This window comes from Aythya marila (assembly GCF_965140915.1).
Source record: "Aythya marila genome assembly, chromosome: 14".
Classification (NCBI taxonomy): Eukaryota; Metazoa; Chordata; class Aves; order Anseriformes; family Anatidae; genus Aythya; species Aythya marila.
This window is the reverse complement of record NC_139055.1, coordinates 1882659-1905313: the sequence shown is the minus strand read 5'-3', so window position 1 is coordinate 1905313 and position 22655 is coordinate 1882659. Positions and strand designations below refer to the sequence as shown.

The following is a 22655-nucleotide window of genomic DNA, read 5'->3' as shown; positions in this document are numbered from 1 at the left end:
CTGAGGCATATAAGGAAAAGTGATTAAAATAATACTACAGTTTTCACAAATAAATTGCTATAACCAAAACAAAATTAAGTAGGGACTGAGTACACAGGTCTCAGAGGGAGTATTTAGGACCCAATATCTCTAGAACAGGAGAGATGAGTGCTCCCAGCAGATGACTTTTCAGTCTTTACAGTATGTGAAGACCCTAGATTGCCAGCAAACAAACAAGCATTTCTGAAAATTATGCCTACTTCAAGATTTAAAGGCTGGCTGGATTCTTTTGAATATTTACTTTGTTTTCTACTGAATAAGATGGTACCTTAAAACATAACACCTAAGTAACATAAATGGAGCAGATTATCTTGCGTGTAATCACACGGCACTTACAGGGCAAGCAGGCGATCAGGCCCAGTCAGCATGGGTTTATGAAAGGCAGGGCCTGCATGACGAACCTGATCTCCTTCTATGACAAAGTGACGCGCTTGGTAGATGAGGGAAAGGCTGTGGATGTGGTCTACCTTGACTTCAGCAAGGCTTTTGACACTGTTTCCCACAGCATTCTCCTCAAGAAACTGTCTGCTCATGGCTTGGACTGGCGTACGCTTCGTTGGGTTAGAAACTGGCTGGATAGCTGGGCACAAAGAGTTGTGGTGAATGGAGTCAAATCCAGTTGGAGGCCGGTCACTAGTGGCGTTCCCCAGGGCTCGGAACTGGGGCCGGTCCTCTTTATATCTTTATCAATGATCTGGACGAGGGCATTGAGTGCACCCTCAGTAAGTTCGCAGATGACACCAAGTTAGGTGCGTGTGTCGATCTGCTCGGGGGTAGGAAGGTTCTGCACGAGGATCTGGATAGGCTGGACCGATGGGCTGAGGCCAACTGTATGAAGTTCAACAAGGCCAAGTGCCGGGTCCTGCACCTGGGGCACAACAACCCCAAGCAGAGCTACAGGCTGGGAGATGAGTGGTTAGAAAGCTGCCTGGCAGAGAAGGACCTGGGAGTGATGGTGGATAGTCGGCTGAATATGAGCCAGCAGTGTGCTCAGGTGGCCAAGAAGGCCAACGGCATCCTGGCTTGTATCAGAAAGTGTGGCCAGCAGGGCTAGGGAGGTGATTGTCCCCATGTACTCGGCTCTGGTGAGGCTGCACCTCAAGTACTGTGTTCAGTTTTGGGCCCCTCGCTACAAGAAGGACATGGAGGTGCTCGAGCGAGTCCAGAGAAGGGCGATGAAGCTGGTGAGGGGTCTGGAGAACAAGTCTTACGAGGAGTGTCTGAGGGAGCTGGGCTTGTTCAGCCTGGAGAAAAGGAGGCTCAGGGGCGACCTTATCGCTCTCTATAGGTACATTAAAGGAGGCTGTAGAGAGGTGGGGGTTGGTCTGTTCTCCCATGTGCCTGGTGACAGGACGAGGGGGAATGGGCTTAAGTTGAGCCAGGGGAGTTTTAGGTTAGATGTTAGGAAGAACTTCTTTACTGAAAGGGTTGTTAGACATTGGAATGGGCTGCCCAGGGAAGTGGTGGAGTCACCATCCCTGGAAGTCTTTAAAAGACGTTTAGATGTAGAGCTTAGGGATATGGTTTAGTGGAGGACTTGTTAGTGTTAGGTCAGAGGTTGGACTCGATGATCTTGAGGTCTCTTCCAACCTAGAAATTCTGTGATTCTGTGATTCTGTGATCATGACGTATATTTTACACACCTTCTTCTAATCATTCAGCAACTCATATCATTCTTGTTGGCACTTGTCATCCATTTTGAGTAAAGCAATCCTATTCTTAAACCCTTTCACTGACGTCTTAAATATTACATGGCAATGAAGCTTTTTTAATAGTCACTGTAAAACAGACCAGTTTATCTCACAGTTATTCTGTATCTGCCCCAAGATGTGCACTCATATTAGCTAGTGCACCTGATCACATCATAAAGTTTAGCTTTTGGTAGTTATATTTAAAGCATCTATTTTCCATATTTACAGTTTCTGTAGAATTTGGCTATAGCTAATGTGTACAGAGAAAGGTTGAAAATGAAAATTAATCTTAGTTTAAATTTTATTTGCTGCTTATAAGTTTTTGAAAATTATTATTTTTTATTATTATTATTATTTTTTTAAAGAAAAAATATGGGGTCCATTTATTGAGAGTGTTATACATAAAAATTTTGATTTATAGTATTTACTGTGTTTTCTAGTTTGCTCTACTGAAAAATTGCATTGTAATTTTTGCATTATGCAACTGATTGATTCAAGTTGTGAGTAAGCATGATAATGATTGTCATGTTTTAAATATGTCTAGTATAAACAAAATGGGATTTTGACCAATTATCACTAAGATTACCAGAAGCAGAGATCAGTGTTAGTGGCCCTAAAAAGGAAACAAAATGGAATGCAGGCTGAAACATAGCATCTAGTCTGGGATCAGTTTATCCAGCAGAAAGGTGAGGCACGTTGGCTAAATATATATATAAAGGATTTCTGTTGTCAGATATACTGGACTAGGATGATGTAGTGGACCAAAAGTGAATTATACCATGATATAAGACTTTTGGGTAAGGAGAGGAAATACATACCATCCCCAGAAAGGATAACAAAATGTAGAGGTATGAAACAAACTTTTATAACCAGTAAGAAAAAAGAGTGATAATTATAAAACCAAGCTCATATAATTCATTTTGAATGGCCTGAGCTAGAAGAACAGCATTTAAACTTGTAAGAACTCAGATGATTCAGATAAAGTTCTGTAATTTAAAACAATCATTTCAAATATTTTTTTTTATTATTTTTTGAGCTGAAATTTTTTATATGTTTTATTTTGTTTACATGAGGTTATATAATCTACCCATTTCTCTTTTTACTGTAGTTATGGCTACACATTTAAGTGGCAAGTGAAGGACAAAATTAGGTAGAAATGAACAGAAACTGAGAAATAATTTCAGTATTTTTCTGCATCATAATCTTAGCTTGAATTTAGCTTTGACTTTATTTGAAATTATCTAGGCATATCTAATTGTAAAAAGCATAACCTTGGAATTATTTGAATCTCAGAAGGTTTATTTTTTGGTTTACCTCCCTCTTTCTCCCCCCTGCCCCTACCCCTCCCCCCCCCCCCGTTTTTTTTTTAATTTCTTTTAAAACTGTTTTATGTATCTCTGCATGTGAAATCTGAGGCTCATGGGGTATGATTGTTGCCTATTGCTATTACTCAGCTCCTGTAGATTTGTGCTATAGCTTGGAGAGCTCAAGAAATTAAGTTAACAACCATTACTGAAATGTGATCTGAATAGGTATTGTTTAGTGTGAGTTCTCACCATTTGTTCTGGCTGCATTTTTTTTGTATCTAATTTCATCTGCTACTATTATATATAATTTCTCTTCTCAAATAAGATACTTTTTTTTTTTTTTTTTTTTTTTTTTCCAGAAAAGATTACTTTAAAATCTCATTGTAAATTAATAGGAGAAGCATGGAGCTTAATGCTATTCTCAGTAAAATTAGGAAAACATGAATGCCCTGCAGCCACCTATTTAAACAATATTATCTCAAAAAAAAAAGAAAAAAAGTTATTGCTCAATTAGGTTTGAAAAATAGAAGAATAAAGATTATTGTTCTGTAATACCTTGTAAGGTACTCATATTCATAGTCTGTCATGATACTTGCACAATTTTTCTGTATTTTGCCATCATGATACTTTCACTTCTGGAATCAAACATTCATGATGCAGTCATATTTACATCATTATCTGCCACTATTTAGAAACAAACATGTAAAATGCTGGTAATTTCAGCATTTTTTTCTTACTGAATAACCCTCCTAAACTTTTTATTTTAGATTATTTATTTCTTTATGTATTTTTATTTTATATGTGAGCTTCAAAATTCAGGTGAAACTGAATATAATTCCTCATTAGACTGAAATGTATCAGGGAACGTTTTCATCTTCTATGTCTAAATACACAACAAAACACTGTAGTGTGGTGTTCCCCATGTTGGGCTGGGAGTCAGGAACATTGGATGCTAATCCCACTTAAAGGACTAGTGTGCTTCTTGCTCTACTGACTCAACTCATTTAAGAAATACTCAGCTAATAATATTCCACTGTATAGGGCACTTTTTGATTTGTGTCTGACAGCACTGTGATGAATATTATTAGAACAGCAAAGCTGTAAGCAATTATAACAACAGAAAAAAAAAATCTTGCCATGCTTCACCTAGTGTTAGAATGGATTGCTTAGCTAAGATGAGGAAACAAATACCTCAAGCACAGCCTTCTCACCTTTGGAAAAAAAGCTTTTGTTGGACACACTTGTTTTTGTAATTAATGAATGGGAAAACCTGTTTACATGTGAAAACTAAACTTTTTATGTCATTCTTTCTTTCTTTGTGCGTGGTCTTAACAAGGTAACAATAAAAAAAAGAGTTTGACATGAAGATTATCACCACATCAGTGCTACATAATACCAAACTCTGAATAGCATATAATCCAGACAGAAATGACAGTGCAATTTGAACATAAAGAAACAGATCTTGAAAAGCTCTACACAGGTCACATAGTAATAATAATAATAATAATAATAATAATAATAAAGATTACAGTTCTCATTTTCTTACAAGGCTGAACTAGGGTGTTTCTATTATGGCTTACGTGCAGGAAAGTGAGAAGGAACTTATTTTACACAAGGAAAACATTTATTGGTGTTAAACTTATGTAAGCATGCATGGTTGAAGCATCTCTGTAGCCAAGGATATTACAGGTAATACTTGTTACTAGGAGCCCTCTTGTCCAAATCAATGTCCTTCATTATAAGCTTTTACACTAGACCAGGTTTCTGACTAGGTTACTTTTTAAATCTGGGGGCATCCTGACCTTGTGTGAGAGCAATGGTGTTGAAGGATCTGGATTTTAGAATGTCGAAGACCTAAATAAACAGTTCATTTAGACACAGATACATGGAAATGAAATAAGTTTTCTAACAATCCATGGTGTCAATATTTTTCTTCTCTTCCTTTTAATGTGCAATTCATCAGTCAAGCTTAAGATATCAGTCAGAATTAAGGAATTCCATCCTGGTTCCTAGAATAGGCATTTGCATTCTGACAAGTTCTGTCCTCAGATTTGCTTATGCCAAATTGAATACTTTCTATGGCTTTCTCAGCAGAGTTCCTGCTAAAGCAAACTCTTTAGGTTTTCTGCAATTTCCACTTTGCAAAATGATTAATTTAGCTAATTGAATCATCTTATTCAGATATGTTAACACAGTATTGTTGAATTCAAATTTGTTTCTGTCACCTGGAGAAACCTTTGGACTACATCTTCTACATGAATCTTGGAACCTAATTGCCTAGGAACCACATGATTTTCTTAATGTAAATGTGTTTTTTGCTGAAAGGTGTTGAGCAAGTTCTATCAACTGTTCTTGTAAGCGTATATTATGCTTACAAAATAAATACATAAATCTGCGTAGTTATTTGTGTTTGGTGAAGACTAGGCATTATTGTAAATGGCCTTATTATGAAGGAATAAGCAATCATTATCTGTGTCTTACTGGAAATAAGGCTGCATTGCTGGGAATCACACTTCCATTGCTCTTAACAGCCACATTATAGCCCATAGCTTTGTTACGTCAGGTGTGTCAGTTAACCTTAGAATGACTGGGGAACCAGGCAACAATAAATTTAAAAACAATATGGGTTTATATATTCATTCAGAATATATTCTCAATTCTCAATTCTTGCTTCTTTAAGATCATGGAAGTATCATTATGGACATGTTTGTCAGATAGAAAATGCGTCTTGAAGAGCGAGCTGAATGAACAGCAAGTAGTTGCTTGATACATGGCTCTTTAACTTACTTATCATGAAGCTAACTCATTCACAAAATGAGTATAAGCAAATAGTGAATATTAAACTTTTATTTTTTAGCAATGCTTTTGATTTCACTTCAGTTTTTATGCACAGTAACCAGTTGTAACCCATGCAATCCCACTTAAACCAGCTTATACGCGTATCATGCAAGACGCTGTTTGCACTCATACTCAAAAAACAGGCTGTACAGGGGTGGATGTGGAGTTTAGTCCTGATCACAGGTTAGATGTGTGATACATTAAGAATGTAAGTGGCAAGCTAAAGTCTTTGTGTCATCTGCATAGAAGAATAGTCAACAAGTGTGCCTGAGTTTTTCCCTATGGAATGCATTAATTTCAATAAAAGGACTATATTGGTTTTGTTATGAAATTACGATAGAACCAGCCACAAGGAAAGTCCATCAGGATGGCTCAAGTCAGGGTCTCTTTAATTTTCTAGAATGTATGAACATACTAGCTTCTGGATAAGGATTGTTAGCACTTCTGCTGTCATATGCAGCTAGACAGGTATATATAACCTTTAGCCCTGTCAAGTGGCACCTGATTTTACAAATCTCTTCCTTCGTATTGGAGCTGGAATAAATTTTTACACTCCCCCTCCCCCCCGCCAAAAAAAAAAAAAAAAAAACAAGAAAGGGGGAAGGGGGGTCAGAGTGTAATACTATAATATGGTTAGAACTATATTTCAGTCTCTTATTAATAAATAAGAAATAGGCTGTCCCACTCAGAGGGAATGGCTGGTTGTGTTGCTTCCCATCACTGAAGGCAACAAAAACTTCTGTTTCCAGTACCATGTGAGAAGAGAAACGTAACCTTTTCCCATTTTATAAGATGTCCAATGCTATTTTGCAGTGAAGACCTGGTACATTCTTCATATATTTTAAACATAAATTATTCAATGAAATAATAAAGAAGAAAAACTTGTAAAAATGTTGTTTCTTAAGCCCTTCCAGTTTTAAATCACTTTACAGAAGAAAATCATATCCACAAGCATTCACAGATCAATCTTCGGTATATATCAGAAGAAAGAGTGATTATCATTGCAGATCTGCAGCAGTGAGAGATGTAAACTAATTTTCTATTAGTGACTGTGAGCAAACAGTCACAAACAGAGAAAAAATAAAAGAGATAAAAAAAAAAAAAGAGGAAAAAAAAGGGGGGAGTTTCTGGAGTCATGTTCAAGCCTGTAGCTATTACTGCAGGGACTGGTTTTCAGAGAATTTTCAAAGCAGCCAGGTTTCATTGAGTAGGATCTGACACATATATAGCTGTGCAGAATTCCTTTCCTTCTTTGCACAGGAAGAAATTATTATGAACCCAAATTTCATTTCTGCAGGACTGCAGTTCAAAGCAAAGATACAAAGAATCCCTTGGTGAATCCCAAAGTGTCCCTTTGTCTTTTGGACAAACTCAAACTCAAACTCAAACCAAGTGCAAGGAAAGACATTTGGTTCAAGGGTTTAGAACAGTTGTTCCTCGACTTAAACAACAGAGGACTTCTGAAGGCAAAACTTTCTGGAGACCGCCCTGGTGATCTCAACCTGACACTGAAGAAATGAATAAATAATCTAAGGCTATCTCAGGCAGTCTCACTTTCATTAAAGGTCCTTTAAAGCTGTAATGTGAAAGAATGAGTATTCACTAGAGCCATCAAAGTATCCAGACTCCATGGGCATGGGAATCATCATTCTGTTGTGCTCAAAATCTTGTTTGTGGGCAAAAAGGAAACACACCTTACATAACAAGCCAAGAATTTATTGTGCTTATAATAGGAATCTGAACAGTCTGACAAGAATTTGTAGTAGTCCACATGTAATTATGTAAAGAAATAATATGTTTTTTCAGAAAAAGATTCAATAATAATGATACAGTTAAAGTTGTTATATACCCAGTTTTTAGTTTCTATGCCACTTCCTGATGTTAGGCTCACCCTTTTCCTGCTCCTGAGGTTGGTGGTTTCATAATGGTGGTGGTGAGGTCTTACAGTGAGTTGCCACCATCTGGCATCTTTTGCTGGAAGAATGGTCATGTTGGTAGTTTCCTTCTTCTCACCCCAAGATCCACTTGGGATCATTTTTCTTTCTTTCCTAACATGTTTTTAAGTCTTAGTTCTTCCTTCACTGGCATGCAGCTCCACATTATATCCAAGCTTACTATATAAGTTGACCTTGTTAAATACTATTTCATGATTCTTTTTATTACCTTGAAACCATATTTATCCTACTCTTTGGCTCTACAGCCTGTTGTTAGCAATGCCAGCATACAGAAAAAGATATAAAACATGTACTTTGGATATCTGTTACATTGAAAAAATCTTGCCATCAATTATATTCAGCTTTTTATGCAAGATTTTTTTTTTTCTGAAAAAAATGCTGAACTGTTGATGATAATTAATAATAATAAGATTACTCAGCACTTTATTTTAATGAGAAGAAACTGAGTATGGATTCACTTAGCTGTTGTCTTATTTCTTTCTTCTTGTTTCTTCTATCAGTCTCCAATAAACAAAATGTAAGGCACATAATATGCAATTTTTACCTATCTCTCAAGTTTTTGACATTTGAGTGGGCTGGGTGTAATGATCATTGCAAAGCCTATCTCCCCATCCCTTATGTTTAAATGTGACTATTATCGCTAGTCAAAACACCAGGAAAATAGGAGAAATTTCTATTTCACACACATACAAACATATACTTCACAGACCTTTTCCTTCCTTCCTTCCTTCCTTCCTTCCTTCCTTCCTTCCTTCCTTCCTTCCTTCCTTCCTTCCTTCCTTCCTTCCTTCCTTCCTTCCTTCCTTCCTTCCTTCCTTCCTTCCTTCCTTCCTTCCTTCCTTCCTTCCTTCTTTTTTTCCAGAAATATTTTAACACACCTTTTTTCACTCCTTGACATAAATCAGCTTGGAGAAAAGGAGACTCAGGGGCGACCTTATTGCTCTCTATAGGTACATTAAAGGAGGCTGTAGCAAGGTGGGGATTGGTCTATTCTCCCATGTGCCTGCTGATAGGATGAGGGGGAATGGGCTAAAGTTGTGCCATGGGAGGTTTAGGTTGGATGTTAGGAAGAACTTCCTTACCCAAAGGGTTATTAGGCATTGGAATGCATTGCCCGAGGAAGTGGTGGAGTCACCATCCCTGGAGGTCTTTAAAAGATATTTAGATGTAGAGCTTAGTGATATGGTTTAGTGGAGGACTTGTTAGTGTTATGTCAGAGGTAGGATTAGGTGATCTTGAAGGTCTCTTCCAACCTAGACAATTCTGTGATTCTGTGATTCTGTGATAAAGTAGGATTTTATTTTATAAATTCTCATTGCACTGATTATGATCAAGGAAGTCTCTCTTTGTAAAATTTTTAAATTTGTAAATTTTTAAAGGGAAAGCTGCTAGGAGCATATTTTAGAGTTAGAAGATAGGCATAGGGAAAGATGGATGCCTCATAATTCGAAAACAGGGCAGGAATCAGAACAATAACTGAGTATGAGCAGAAGCTAAGAAAGTTGTCTGAGTGAGTTTGATTAATGTGTGGCTATGAGGGTCAGAAATAGCAGTAGATGTAACCATGACAATATTCCAAAAACATACTTAGGAAAAACTGTGTTGGGAACAAAGATGATAGGGTATAACTATTACTGATATATTTCTGAAATTCGTATAAGAGATAAAAACACATTAAGGTCTCAGAGATGCAGACTCAGGTAAATAGACTTTCAAAATATTTTTAGCAATAGAAAGGTACAGAGTGCAGAAGATATCGCAGAGAATGATGTTAAGTGGAGAAAGACCTACAGAAGTGAAAATGTATTCTTCAGTTTGAAAGATTACATAAGAGGATATATATATTTTTTTCTTCACTGTAGCTCTGTATTGTGGCTAAATCTAAAGATCCACTAAATGTGCTGCAGAGCATTTTTCACACATAAACCCAAACATCCATATGTTCAAGGCCACAAGTTCTAGCACCCAAGCAGGTTTCCCTGGTTCTTTCTGAGAGCCCTGTGGAGTGTTCACTGTGGCCATGACAGTGATAAGTTTTAAAACTGAACAGATGCAAAACCTAGCAGTGAAAGGCAACTGCTATCTGATTTTGCTGGCTCATTTTAAACTAGTCCATTCCCAGCTGTGAGGTCTCCATTTAAGAGCAGCAGATACAAATGGTGGCACTTATGGGCGATGTACTATTTGTGAGCACCTAAGCTAAGTCCGTGGAGATAATTAGGGTATCAGCACAAGCATCATATTTTCTAAGAATAAGATGCAGATGGGTTTAAGAACCCATTTTCTATGGGTGCAGAGAAGGCTCTTCAGTAAAAAAATGTAGAACACCTGACAACACGATGGTGCTTCAGAGATTATGTGTGTACTTTTCAAACTGCATGATCAAGATCTATTTAAAAACAGGAAGTCTTCTAGTGGCTTGAGCAGAAGCCAGCTGGGACCATCAGGTGAGGATGGAGACCTGAAAACCTGGAAAGAAGGGAAATCCTTAAAATTACCAGAACATGAGCAGAAACTAAGGAGGGATGGAGATGCTTTACTAATTATAACATATTTTCTACATGGCTAAATTCACATTCACTTTTACTTGCTAAAGTTCCAACAGCTTTTTATGAACTGTGGATTTTCGCAGAATATCTGATAGGGTACTGAGAAGAAATTTCACTGGAAGCCAGCAAAACAAGACTTTTACATGCAGTTTGTTCTCCTGAATTCCTAGGGAATTTGGCAAATACACCTCAAAATATTTTCTTAAATGAAGAACAGGTGCTGTTCCAAGACTTAAAGTTTTCCAGGAGACATAACTGGAATACGTTTAACTGGCAACATTGGCATTTTTACATATCCCTGTCAGATTTCCTGGGATTATGCTCTTCATCCTGCTTAGTATTCTGGTTCCTGTTCAGAAAACCATATCCAGAAATACATAGCAGAAATACATAGGTAACAGCCACTGTTTCCTGAAGTGTCATTGGCAGACACAACATCTCCCTTAAAATAATGTATTCTTCACATGCTCTTTAGAGTTTTTGCAGATAAACTAAAATAAGAAGTCCTATTTAAAATATGTACTATTTATGACTGAACATCATTTGATTATTAAGCTTCCATTTCTTTCATTAAATCTTTTTGATACTGTTTTATTGAGGAGCTCAGAGCATTGTGTGTTCAGGTAACAATTGCAGATAACAAATGTTTCTCATTCTTTAATCTGAATACATATTGTAGTGAATTTAATCACCTCTGCTGCTAATCTACTATAGTGAGAATAAAGAAATACTGCTATGGGTACCACAACACAAGAATTGATTTTACAGATGTAGTAGGTTTCCTTTCTTTTTTTTTTTTTTCCTTCCTTAACAAATGTTGTAATTAAAGCTGCAAATTATTTTCAGTTCTAATACTCTCTGAAGCTCTTCATACACTCAGAACATTTTCAAAGTTCTCATGTGAGCTACAATTCTTGGTTTCTGGCCGATGAATAATTGTTTTGCAAAATGTAAAATAAAATCCACTTTTTGAAATCTGTAAGGCTAAAATTATTCCTATTCCTATTTTAAAATCATATCCATATAGGGTTTGTTTTCACACATATAATCCCTAGATGACTGAGTAGCGAATTATGGAACTCAAAAAAGTAACCATTATGGAGACAGAGTAAAGGGTTAAAAGTGGTTCAATATAAACAGCAAATAGTAACTTGGAAATGCTTCATTTTAGTATTGAGAAATTATATCTCTCTAGAAGCCATGTCAGCATAGAATCACAGCATGGCTGAGGTTGGAAGGGACCTCTGAAGTCCAACCCCTTTGCTGAGCAGGACCACCTAGAGCACATTGCCATGTTGAAAGACAAAAGGAACGCTGTCCTCACTCTGGGAAATAGAGGTATCTTAGCCTTACAAACTTTTTGACATCCAGGAGGCAGAATTGTGGATCTGTATCATGATAATCGGTAGAAGAGAAGAATATTTTCACGTTGCTAATTGTGGGATCTTAAAAATTGTGCTCAGAGCCTGATTAGATATGCTGGACCTGGAAGTTAAGAATTTGCTCCTAAATATTTGTGGTGACGTAATCTCATGTGCTGCATTAGAGATTCAGTAAGGTTTTAAGTCATTTTAAGCACATAATTTAAGTCTTTAAAGCTGCTTACTAAGGTTTTTGAGCTTTTACTATGGAAACAAGGGAGAGAAAATGAAAAAAGATATTAATGATGTAATGCTGTCTTTGCCCCAAAGAGTTTACAAATATCAATATAGGTTTATTTACTATAATGCACTCTTTGACATTAGTTAATTATTTTGGCCCAATAAAAGAGCAACAGTATTTGTGATTGTCCTCTAAGGACAATCCTCAAAGCATTTTACTACTGGCAAACTTCCCCTCTTCCAAATCCTCCCCTTCCAAGAAAATGGTGATACCTTTACTAACTTATGAAATGAAAGCGTAGTACACAAAGAGATTTGGGTTCACAAGCCTCACTGGCTGTAGAAGCAAAATGCATCATTTCAGTTATATATATGAAAGCAAAAAGGTGTCTTTTCAGTCTTCAGGTTCACCTACTAAGACTGTTCCTGGCAATATAAATATTATTACACAGATAACATCTCATATCTTCCAAACCCTCTAATCACATCACCACTTCTTCAGCCAAAGTTGCTTACTGTGGTAATGGATTTGCTTTGCTTCTTTCTCCTTTTCCTGCATAACTGTGAGCTACCATCAACTTTCCCATTTGTTCTTATTCCACAGTGGCATGCTCCCTTCCCTCTAAAATATACTTACTAAAGGTATACACAGCCTAATTTCACTTAATAGAGAAGGTTGCCCTGCATTTTGTCTGTTAATTTGATCATAATAACTCACCCTTCTGAGTCCTTGCACTGGTTTCCTATCTGCAGTAATGCCAGTCTTCTTGTCAGTATGTTCAAAACACAGTCTAATTCCAGCCTTCATTTCCATATACCCTTCAGTTCTGCCTCCAATTCACAACAGTCTTTCTGGGCTGATAGCTAAAGCCCTTATTCTCAGTAGGAAGTCCCTTTAAGAGCTAACAGTGTTTCATCTACAGAGATTCAAACTGACAGTAAATTGAATTGTATATCAATTATTTGGTAGTATTCTTCATTCACTAACATCTGTCTGTTTGTTTGCCTTTAGTGTGGTATCTTTCTGGGCAATATTTTCTCAGCTGTTTTGAAAATATTGGTCTTTAGTACAGATCAGCATGAGCCAATGATCTACATATATACCTATATTATTGATTTTTATTTATTTACTTATTTTGGTCAGGGGATTATCTTTCTTCACATGGAGGCAGTTTGAGTGCCTAAATTTAGGTAGAATGGCTCTTTGGCCTATAAAAGCAGAAATCAGGATAGCAAAAGAGGAAAGATGATCAACCTTTATGAACCTAATGAACCTTAATTAACTGTGCTCCCTTGACTCCATCACTATTTGCTGTATACCCAGTTGAAGTTTTTTAACTGTTAATCTACTGTGTGAGGTCTTTTGTGCCTTCGTCAGTGCAAAAAAAAGAAGAGTATGTCCTATACCTCCCTTTTACAGGTTGCATGAGAAATGACTAAGTGACCAATCTCATAACTGACTTAAAAGAGCATAATTTAGACTGGTTTGGTAGCTTTCTCTGTCTTTACCAACCATATGCACGGACCATTGAGGGCCAGAAGTGCACCTAATAACATATTGAATAGTATATTGATTAGTTTAATAAGGTTTTCTAACAAACATTACCTCATTAATATTAATTGTTCTTAACTGTTTTTATCATTCTTCCTGTTTCTGTTTCTTTTTCCCTCTTCTCTTGAAAAATAATGAAATATTTTTATTTATTTTTTTTACAAGATGAATTAAGCAAAAGTGCAATTCAGTAGGTAATCCTCAATCTGTTGAAGCAGGCAGATTTCTGTTTCTATCTGAAGATATCTTACTACAGATTAACAAAAGCTTCATCTGACCAGAGCATGCTATTTGTGTTACACAATACAGCACTGAATCACTATTGAAGGAAAACATTTTCTGATGTCACCCAGTGTTTTCCAGGGAATTCTGTCAGAGAGTTATTCTGGGTATGCATGAGAACCTTTTTAAGACACATTTCTCATCAGTGTATAGAACCATAACTATTTTTCTGTAAAAAAAAAAATTTAAAAAAATTAAGATGATAAATGGCTCAGAGAACAGCTAGACTTTCATCTCAAGGTTTCACACCAAAGTCCAAGATGGCATTCAGTGAAAAATACAATTTCATATTTCATGATTACCTGCATCGTTTGGAATAAGCTAATGCAAGCACAAAAAGTAGATATCTTCTCTTTCCTTTCCTTAAAATGTTCATTGTTAGCCTTCATTCCTTTGAGACACTTTTCTTTCCATATATTGATGTTTTATTTATGGTAATAATCTGTATATGTTGGTTTAGGTTGAGTACAAGTGCTTTTTCTTTAATGTTTTGCTGTCTGTCTGTGAACAGATGAAAGTTATGTCTTGTAAGAGTAATATTTAGTTTCATATACAATGGCCAGATTTCACAGTTAGGCCTACGCATTGTGTTGTACATCACTGATTATGTGTGAAAATGTCCTTCAACTAAATCTGAAAAAATATAACTGAGCCTGTAGGTAAGAAAATATGACTTACACTTAAGTGAATTTCTTTCTTAAAGATAACCATTTGTTGCATTGGGATTCTTGCATAAATTAATGAAGTTCTACTACCTGCCATTGCTTTGGATATATAAGAGGTTAAACTAATGATTATTCTGGGTCTGATCAGCTATATATCATGTCAGGTCTCTTGCATCTGACATGCCACTAGCAGAAACTAAGAGCAAAATATTGGGGAAAGAATGCTTTTCTGGTAAAATCTCTGCTTCCAGAAACATGCAGCTGGAGATTTCCTGTAACAAAATCTTGCCACTGAGTTCAATGCTCCTTGATGTACTTCTCTTGGTTTTGAACCTCTGTAAAACTTCAGGCTCTGCAGTTACCTCACTGGCTAGAAAAGTAAACTTTCCTTAATTTTTCACATAGCTAATGATAATTTATTCAGGCTTTTTATAGGAGAAAACAAATAATGCTTCTGTAGTGAACTTCCTTCTGGTTGCTTAGGACATCATATGAAAATTCATTATGCTGTTGAAGTAGTCATTTATATGGGAAGGTGTTTGCTAAATTTCTCTTCTGCTTATGCAGTCACTGAATTATTTCTCCTGATGGTTTTCAGCAGCATTAAAGCCTCCCATTTTTGAGAGTAGTTGTGTTAAAAATATTATCCAGTTATATAAATAAGAGGATATCATTGTGTGTCAGACTGAATACCCAATATTCAGTCTCATGAGACTCACATATTAATTTCCTGGCACAACTGTACAAATAACCCAGAATCACACTCGATGATTATCACCCTCAATAGCTGTCTTCAATTTACCACCTTCAGCCCTCTTCTTCAGCCACCTCAGTTTGTCTCAGCAAACTGGTAGGTGCTGGGACTTGTGAAAATATGTACCCACTATCTCCCTCTTCCAACTCTTCTATGAAAAAAGATGGAAAAATGATAGTTTTTATATAAATTTCTCACATTGAAGTAGATGATTACACATTATGTTATAAATGAATTTCTAACCATATGACAAATTTAAATGTAAATATTATTTTATTGTTTCCAAAGATAAAATTAAATGATATTTTCTCCACCTCCTGGCTTATAGCAAACCTTAATTTCCTCTTAATTGGAAAGGTCAAAATTGCAGGTTACTTCTGGACATAACAGGAGAAAAGATGGACTCAATTCAAACAACAACAAAGCTCCTACTGACTGCACTGGAGCTCTTCCGAGCCAGGAGCTCACCTAAATACCTGTAAAGATAATGTCTCTCTAGGTATATATGCTTGGAAGATTCAGACTCTCATGGCCTGATTTTTGTTAACATTATAATGATCTGGGCTACAATCCAGAATCAAATGGAAGAATGTAATATATACATTAAGTTTTAAGTCTTTAGAAGTCACTAATCATGTTGAGTCTAAAGTCTAAAATCAGTGAATTTAGAATGGACCATTTAAGCTGTTCCTTTTTCGTATCACTTTTATCCTTCAGCTAAAATAGCTCTTCACCTTTTCACCTGCTTTTTTGTGTTTGTTTGTTTGTTTGTTTCTTCATGCTATGGATATATTCACTATGGTTAATCATATTCCCTAAATTCATTAGTGCTCAGCAAGTTTAGTTTTAGTCTCAGTTAGTCTCAGTTAGTTTAGTCTCTTGAAATAGGCTCTTCCTTACCTCATAATAATATAATAATAATAGTTTTCTGACTATGGCAATGGATTTCTTTTTCCTGAAATTTGTGGTTCTTTCCTGTTACTTTCTGCAGGAATTTAGTCTTTTATGAAATGGACATTACTTGTTCTAAATACACTTGCTCCACCTTTGCACACAGAAGCATGTCTCTACTTGCAGTAAAGTTACTTGGACACCTATTTCTATCATTAATTGTTACATCTATTCCAAAAAGAGATAAATATACATGCATCTTGGTCTTTTAGTGCTGCACAGTCTCCCTAGCTCTTGTGCAGAACAAGAAAACAAGTTCTGCTCTTCAACAAAGAATATTGTTTATATCCAGAGTGTCAGGACAAAACCTACGTGAGACTTAAGATCAATGTATGCTATAGTTTGTTGGCTGAAATGGCATGTTAGGTTTAAGCTGATCTTCAATACAGAATAAATTTCACCCTGGCAGACAAACAGAAAACAACAACAACAAACTGTTTATAGCTATTGTAAATCAGTTAGCTGGAATGTAGATTGAGAGCTTTCTGCAGAGTAAAAGCATTATACAGTGTAAGAAATACTTCTTGAAGATTCTTCTGGAGTTATAATTTAACTTTGGGCTATTTCCCAGTTCTTAGCTCTAAACACATTACATATAAGAATTCATACTCTGTAGGTCCTGGCTTTTCTCTCAGCAAGAGACTGACTTCATCTGGTCAAGTGTTAGTGAGAAGATTAAACTGGGTCCATGATATGAGGAGATTCCTAAGACTGCAGAGATGTTCAGCATTAGCTGCAGGATAGGATGTTGATTTCTCAGTAGACATCACAGGGAAAATGTAAAATCAAGCCTCACCATCCGTGTCAAAGGGAATTTATAGTGCAATAAATGTCCATAAGGAAAGTGCAACACTAGATAAACTATGAAGCATCAAAACTAAAAAGAAACTTCACTTCTAAAATCTTTGTGTGTGTGTGTGTATACCAAGCCCAAATCCATATTAAGCAAGCCTTCAGCTAGCAATGTACTCTCCCCTGCCATTCTGACATAACCTACTTGTTCTGTACAAGACTGAGTGGGGCTGCAGGTGCAGTAGTTTGTAAAGCAGCAGTTCAGACTGCATCAATGATGCCGACAACCACAGTACACTCTAGGTATTCTGTTGCATGTTTTCAAAGAACTAATGAACTATTACTTTAATACAAAGTCTATATCTGTGAATGTATAAACATTTTATAGTTAGAATGGCTGAACAAAACCAGGGAAAGGTATAGGGTGCTGAGCTAACTTAAAATGGGTTAGTGCATCTCCAAGTTGCAGGAAAGTGCCATTTGGGAGTCTGGACCTGGGTCCTTAGGATGCCTCTTCTTTGGAGATTACTTTTTATACATTTTATCTAATCTTCTAATAACTCATGTTTTTAAGTCATGATTCAGTGCTTTTTTGGAGCAAGTGGTGGTCATTACTAAGGTACTAAAGTGTTTAAGCATAGTGGGATGGAGACCTGCAATGAGTTTCCTGTGACCAGATACGTACTTCCTTTGCCTTCATACATTCACTCCTGTCAATCTTCTTTCCTTTTAAATTTTTGGACAATGTTACAGAGTTTCTTGACTTATAACAACTGAACAAATATATCCTCAACAGGAAAACAACATAATCACAATTCAAATCAACAAGATATTTTTTTTCCAGATAGCATTGAACTAGAACAGTTTAAATTCATGACCAAAGACATGGTTTAGATGGCCACTGAGAAGACACAACATGAATTGCATGGTAAATATTACAATTAAAGATTAGATTCATTTCTAAAGCTGCTGTTAGTTTGTTTATTTATTTATTTACTATTAACAAGTTTTATTTCTCAGATTTTCAAGGATTCAAACTTTTTGAAAGGCTTTCTAATATCACTTTGCTTATTCATCAGAGTAATTTGGAATACATGAATATTAGTATGCAAGTTATGGTTATGTGGAATAGCCGAAAAACAGAAGTTAGTTAAAGGGTTTAATACACATTTCCAAACCATTATATACTTGAAAGTAGGGAGAAAATATCTACAATATTTTATGCTCCATTAAAATTACTAAATAGAATGTTATTTACTTGTTCTAGTCTGCTTTATACCATTGCTTTTTGCAGTCTTTTTATTAGAATCATAGCTGTTCCAAATTCCTTCTCTGAATCAGTATGAATGTATCACCATTACAGCTGATAACTGATAAAAGTCAGGAATGCAGTATGGCTATGAAAAACTCAAAGGCAATCTCACTCTCCTTGCTACCCCTGAATTTTTCAAGTAGAGTGAAGGTCCTGTGTCCATGCAGTCTCAGCTCTGCTGAAATACACGGTGGTATATAGGCCAGTCAGCATTAAATCTGCAATTTCATTGTACAAGGATAAAGTCATCATTTAACAGCATTTATATTCACAACTTCTGTTGTGGTGCTTCTTTACAAGGGAGTATTCCTTGTTGAGAAATTGTCTTGCTCAGCAACATCATACTCCAGTAATGCTCCAGGTGACTTCCACAGGACCTCTGACTTTACAGAAGTGCTATGCACTGCATGAAAGAATTGGAAGCTAGTATATGAATAACTACATCTGCAAGGTTGATTCCAAACTGATGTTAGCAAACTTTACAGTAATTCTAAATGACTGTTCAGCTCAGGGATATTCATGCCCCTCTTAATCATTGTTATTATATCATGTACCACACGGTACAAGAAACCAGCTGACACTGCTAGTGATTTACAGGAACAAAACAATTTTATTCATTTCCATGCTGTGTAATTTGCTAAGAAAAATATGCTCATTCATATATGCACCAAGGTATTTTAGAGTTAAAATGATTGTCTTGTGCTTTTTTTTTTTTTTTTTTTTTTTCTCCTGATCATTCTTGACAGTTTTCAATTTTAGTTATTTAGTTGTAGCATAGAAACATTGTAGAAACGCTGTCATTCCACTACTTGGGCACTTCCAAGGAAAAAAAAAAAAAGTAGCCACTGTCCCAGCATTACTCTGCACTGCGTGATTTTTGTTGTCAATGAGTTAGAGCTAAGGACTAGACAAAAATAACAAATAAAAACCATATGTAAACAGTACACAGGGTATAGCTTTCAATCTATCTGAAACTTTGCTGGTAAGTGAGCTTTAATAAATGCAATATTCATTAATTACTTATGTAGTATACAATAAGTTTAATCAAATATTATTTCCAATTAAACCCCATACTGATATGTGCAAATATTAAAGTATTCTACGTACATTTTTAAAATATTGTCTCAAACCCCGTATTATGGTGCACAGACATTTGGAATTTGGTTTGACTCATTTTCTATGAGTGTTTCAGTCAAAAGGGTGGGCTGCACAGTGCTGTTACATTGGTTTGAGTGATAGGATAATGGGGGAACTTAACTTTATGCAGTATTTGCAGCACAGTTAGGAACTTATGAAATTTTGAAAGAAACGCTTCCTAAAACTTTAGTGTGCAGAGTTGTAAAGATGTACTGTGTGAATGTTATGAAACTAATGATATAAAATCACTGTAAAGGTAATGTACCGCTGTGCTATAATGTGACATTTATTCTGAATTGATTCAAATCATGGTTTGTTGCTTTCAGTGATACCTGAATAGTGCCCTAACTTTCTTCTTCTTTCTCTGATCTTCCAAACTATCAACAATTGTGAAACAACTAATTTCTCCAGAGAATAACTTCTTTTTTTATATTTAAATAGGAAAAACCTCTGCACAAAATTAACAACCAATTTATGTTCAGCTACTTTGATAAGATTCTGCAAATAGTTTAACATCTGTGTGTACTGACTGTTTTCAACACATTTATTTACACACATAACATGGAGCACATGTTAGTGTTCAGTTACATTGCCCTATAAGAATTTAAATGTCCAAGACAAGTGACACATAATACAATTATATTGCCCTCTATCTGATCTGTTTGATGAGTTTTTAAGAAAGAAAAGTTTTCATTGTGGCTATAAATAGACACTAAGTTCAACTTTCCTAACTCTCTCTTGGTCCATGACTTCCCAAAGCTAACATTAATTTTTCTTCCACAACAGGAAGAGAAAGGTGTCTTGATTATTAGAAATAAAATCATGTTTTCATGTTGACTCATTGAAAATATTTTTGTAAAGCACTAAAAATAATTTTCCTCTTTAATTGTAACTCCTTAATATTACTTCTCTGTCTGTTTTTCCTTAAAATATGATGTCAGGAAAGTTTCAGAGCAAACCATCTTGGCTATCAGATGGTTATGAACAGAAAACAGAACATTTTGCTGAGCTAAAAGTTTAATTTCTACTATGAAGAGTTTCTTTTAAAGCTTATGAAATAATTTTGGCAAAATTCTGTAGCTGAAAAGTGAGTGAAAATAAGCGAATTAAACTAACTATCAGGGATCGTTTTAGTGGAAGTTTTACAGTAAAATAATCTGAGACTGTATCTGTGTAAAGTGAGCACTGTCCAGTGGGAAAGAAGGAAGAATTACACAGAACAATACAAACACAGGTACAGTCACCTCAGCTGAAGTCCTTAGGTGAACTGCTTTCTTGAAATCCAATAAAAGCTCATTTTCCATTGCTTTCTATTCACATAGTAATCATAAAGAATTCTTACAAAATCAGACATGCCTTTTGCTTGTCTGGCTTCTGACAACAAGGTCTCTTTTCTGGTAGGCTCACTAAGTTTTATTTCACTTTCTACTCCATTTTCAGCCATTTTACATTTAATTTTAGGGGAATTCTTCACGAAGTTATTTGTTTGTGATGAAAGCTACTGTAAAATCCAGCAACTTTTAATTTCCTTGGTCAGTAATTTTTGTCTTTTGTTTTGCTTGGAACTAAAGTCCTACATCTGCAGCTACAAAGTTCACTTTTTTTTTTTATTTATTTAAAAAAAAGCAAACAAAATTAAGCCACTTTTTTTGTATGGCAGTGTCTAAGGAAAAGGAAGGGAGCAGAAAGAAGGTAAATCTGAATGAGAAGCCTGTATGACTACAGCATTAATAAGAGAAAAAGAGAGAAAAAGGAGTTGGTACTAACTTCTGTAGTGTATAAATGTCAACAAGGCTTGTGCAGCTGTGAGGAAAAGTCTTGAAAGACCAAGTACTTTACAATGCAATGCTACTTGCTCATCTAAACTGTTAAATGTACAGTCCAGAAACCTTTGTAAGAATGCCTGGTTCAGCATATTGCTTGGCACTGCAGTAGTACTTACTCTCCCCCTCCACTTTCTGCACATCCATATACAAACTCCTTCTTCCTCTGCTATTAAGATTTTTACCTCTTTACATTTATGTATACAATACACACATGCAGCATGCTTGCACATGTTGTCTTCAAACAGTACATGTGTAAGCACGTGGGGGTAAATGTTACTGTAAATATTTGTCTAATCTGACCAGCTATGTGATTTGCACACTCTATTACATCCCACTGCTTGTTTCATCAGCATTAAACACATCTCAGTAACCAGCAAATGCAGGCAGCAGCTCACTATCTGCCTTCAGAGGTTTTGCAGAGATATGCATCCCTGTCCTTGGTCCTAAATCCTTGCACTGGCTCCTTACAGAACAAACATACAGCGCTTCAGAGCCCAAAGCCCAGGCACGGCCATGATGTGGCTGCTTAGGTGGAAACAAGCGTGAATGCACGGACATTCTACCCACAAAACACAGCTGCATTATAACTCCATGCACTCTAGCAAACAATAATTCAGAGGGAGAAGGCTTCATTAATATGGCACCAAATTCCATGAAACACCCGGCATGTACCACCATCACACACACCCGCTGCTCACACTCCCTGTCCGTTTCAGAGCAACCACAATTGTAAGAGAAATAAAACATTAAAAGATCTCATCTGCTAGGAGATAGATGAATGTAATGTCGCTATCTAAACCTCCAGCATTCTCACGACAGCTCTGTGAATTTGAAAACAGCATCTTCACCCCCAGCCCTCCTCCCCCCCACCCCCCCAACAAACAGAATCAGAAAGCACATCTTACCACTGGATGAGAGAGAGGAACACAAGTGCCCACACCATCATTTTGAGAGAAAATGCAGGATTCAAGAGTGCAGTGCTCCCCAGGCTTGTTGGATTTGGAGGAATCATCTCTTTCTCTCTCCCCCCCCCAGCCCTGTTTTTTCCCCTTTTCTCTCGGTTGCAGATGGATCCGTCCCCTTCTTTCTTTATTTATTTTTTTTTTGGTAGTGGTTCTTCCCCCCCTCCCTACCAGGTCCCGTCAGTGGGATGATACATTGCGCCCAGCTGCGGGAATTAATATGCAGGGGGGGGGCAGAAATTAGATCTGCACAAGCCCTTTGCAGATATAATCAAAAAACGTCAGCTCAGGCAGCAAGCAGCAGCTTCCAGATCTAGGGCAATAATATAATTGGGAGAAAAGAAAAGAAAAACCGCACATACACAAACACTCGCAGAATAAAAACAGTCAAGGGAAGGAGAAACACATACACATGCACACATTTACAGAACCACTCACATAC

The 22655-nt window shown here is 36.3% G+C and overlaps 1 protein-coding gene across 1 annotated transcript in view; it reads right to left on the bottom strand.

Annotated features, from left to right (window-relative positions):
* Positions 1-22263, bottom strand: part of GABRG2 (gamma-aminobutyric acid type A receptor subunit gamma2) — a gene marked incomplete at both ends in the record, with an annotated part of 77965 nt that extends 55702 nt beyond the window's left edge. The window contains one exon of the mRNA XM_082771303.1: positions 22157-22263. Coding sequence (XP_082627429.1) covers positions 22157-22263 — 107 coding nt within the window. The remainder of the gene's footprint in view (positions 1-22156) is intronic.
* Between the last annotated feature and the right edge of the window lie 392 nt (positions 22264-22655).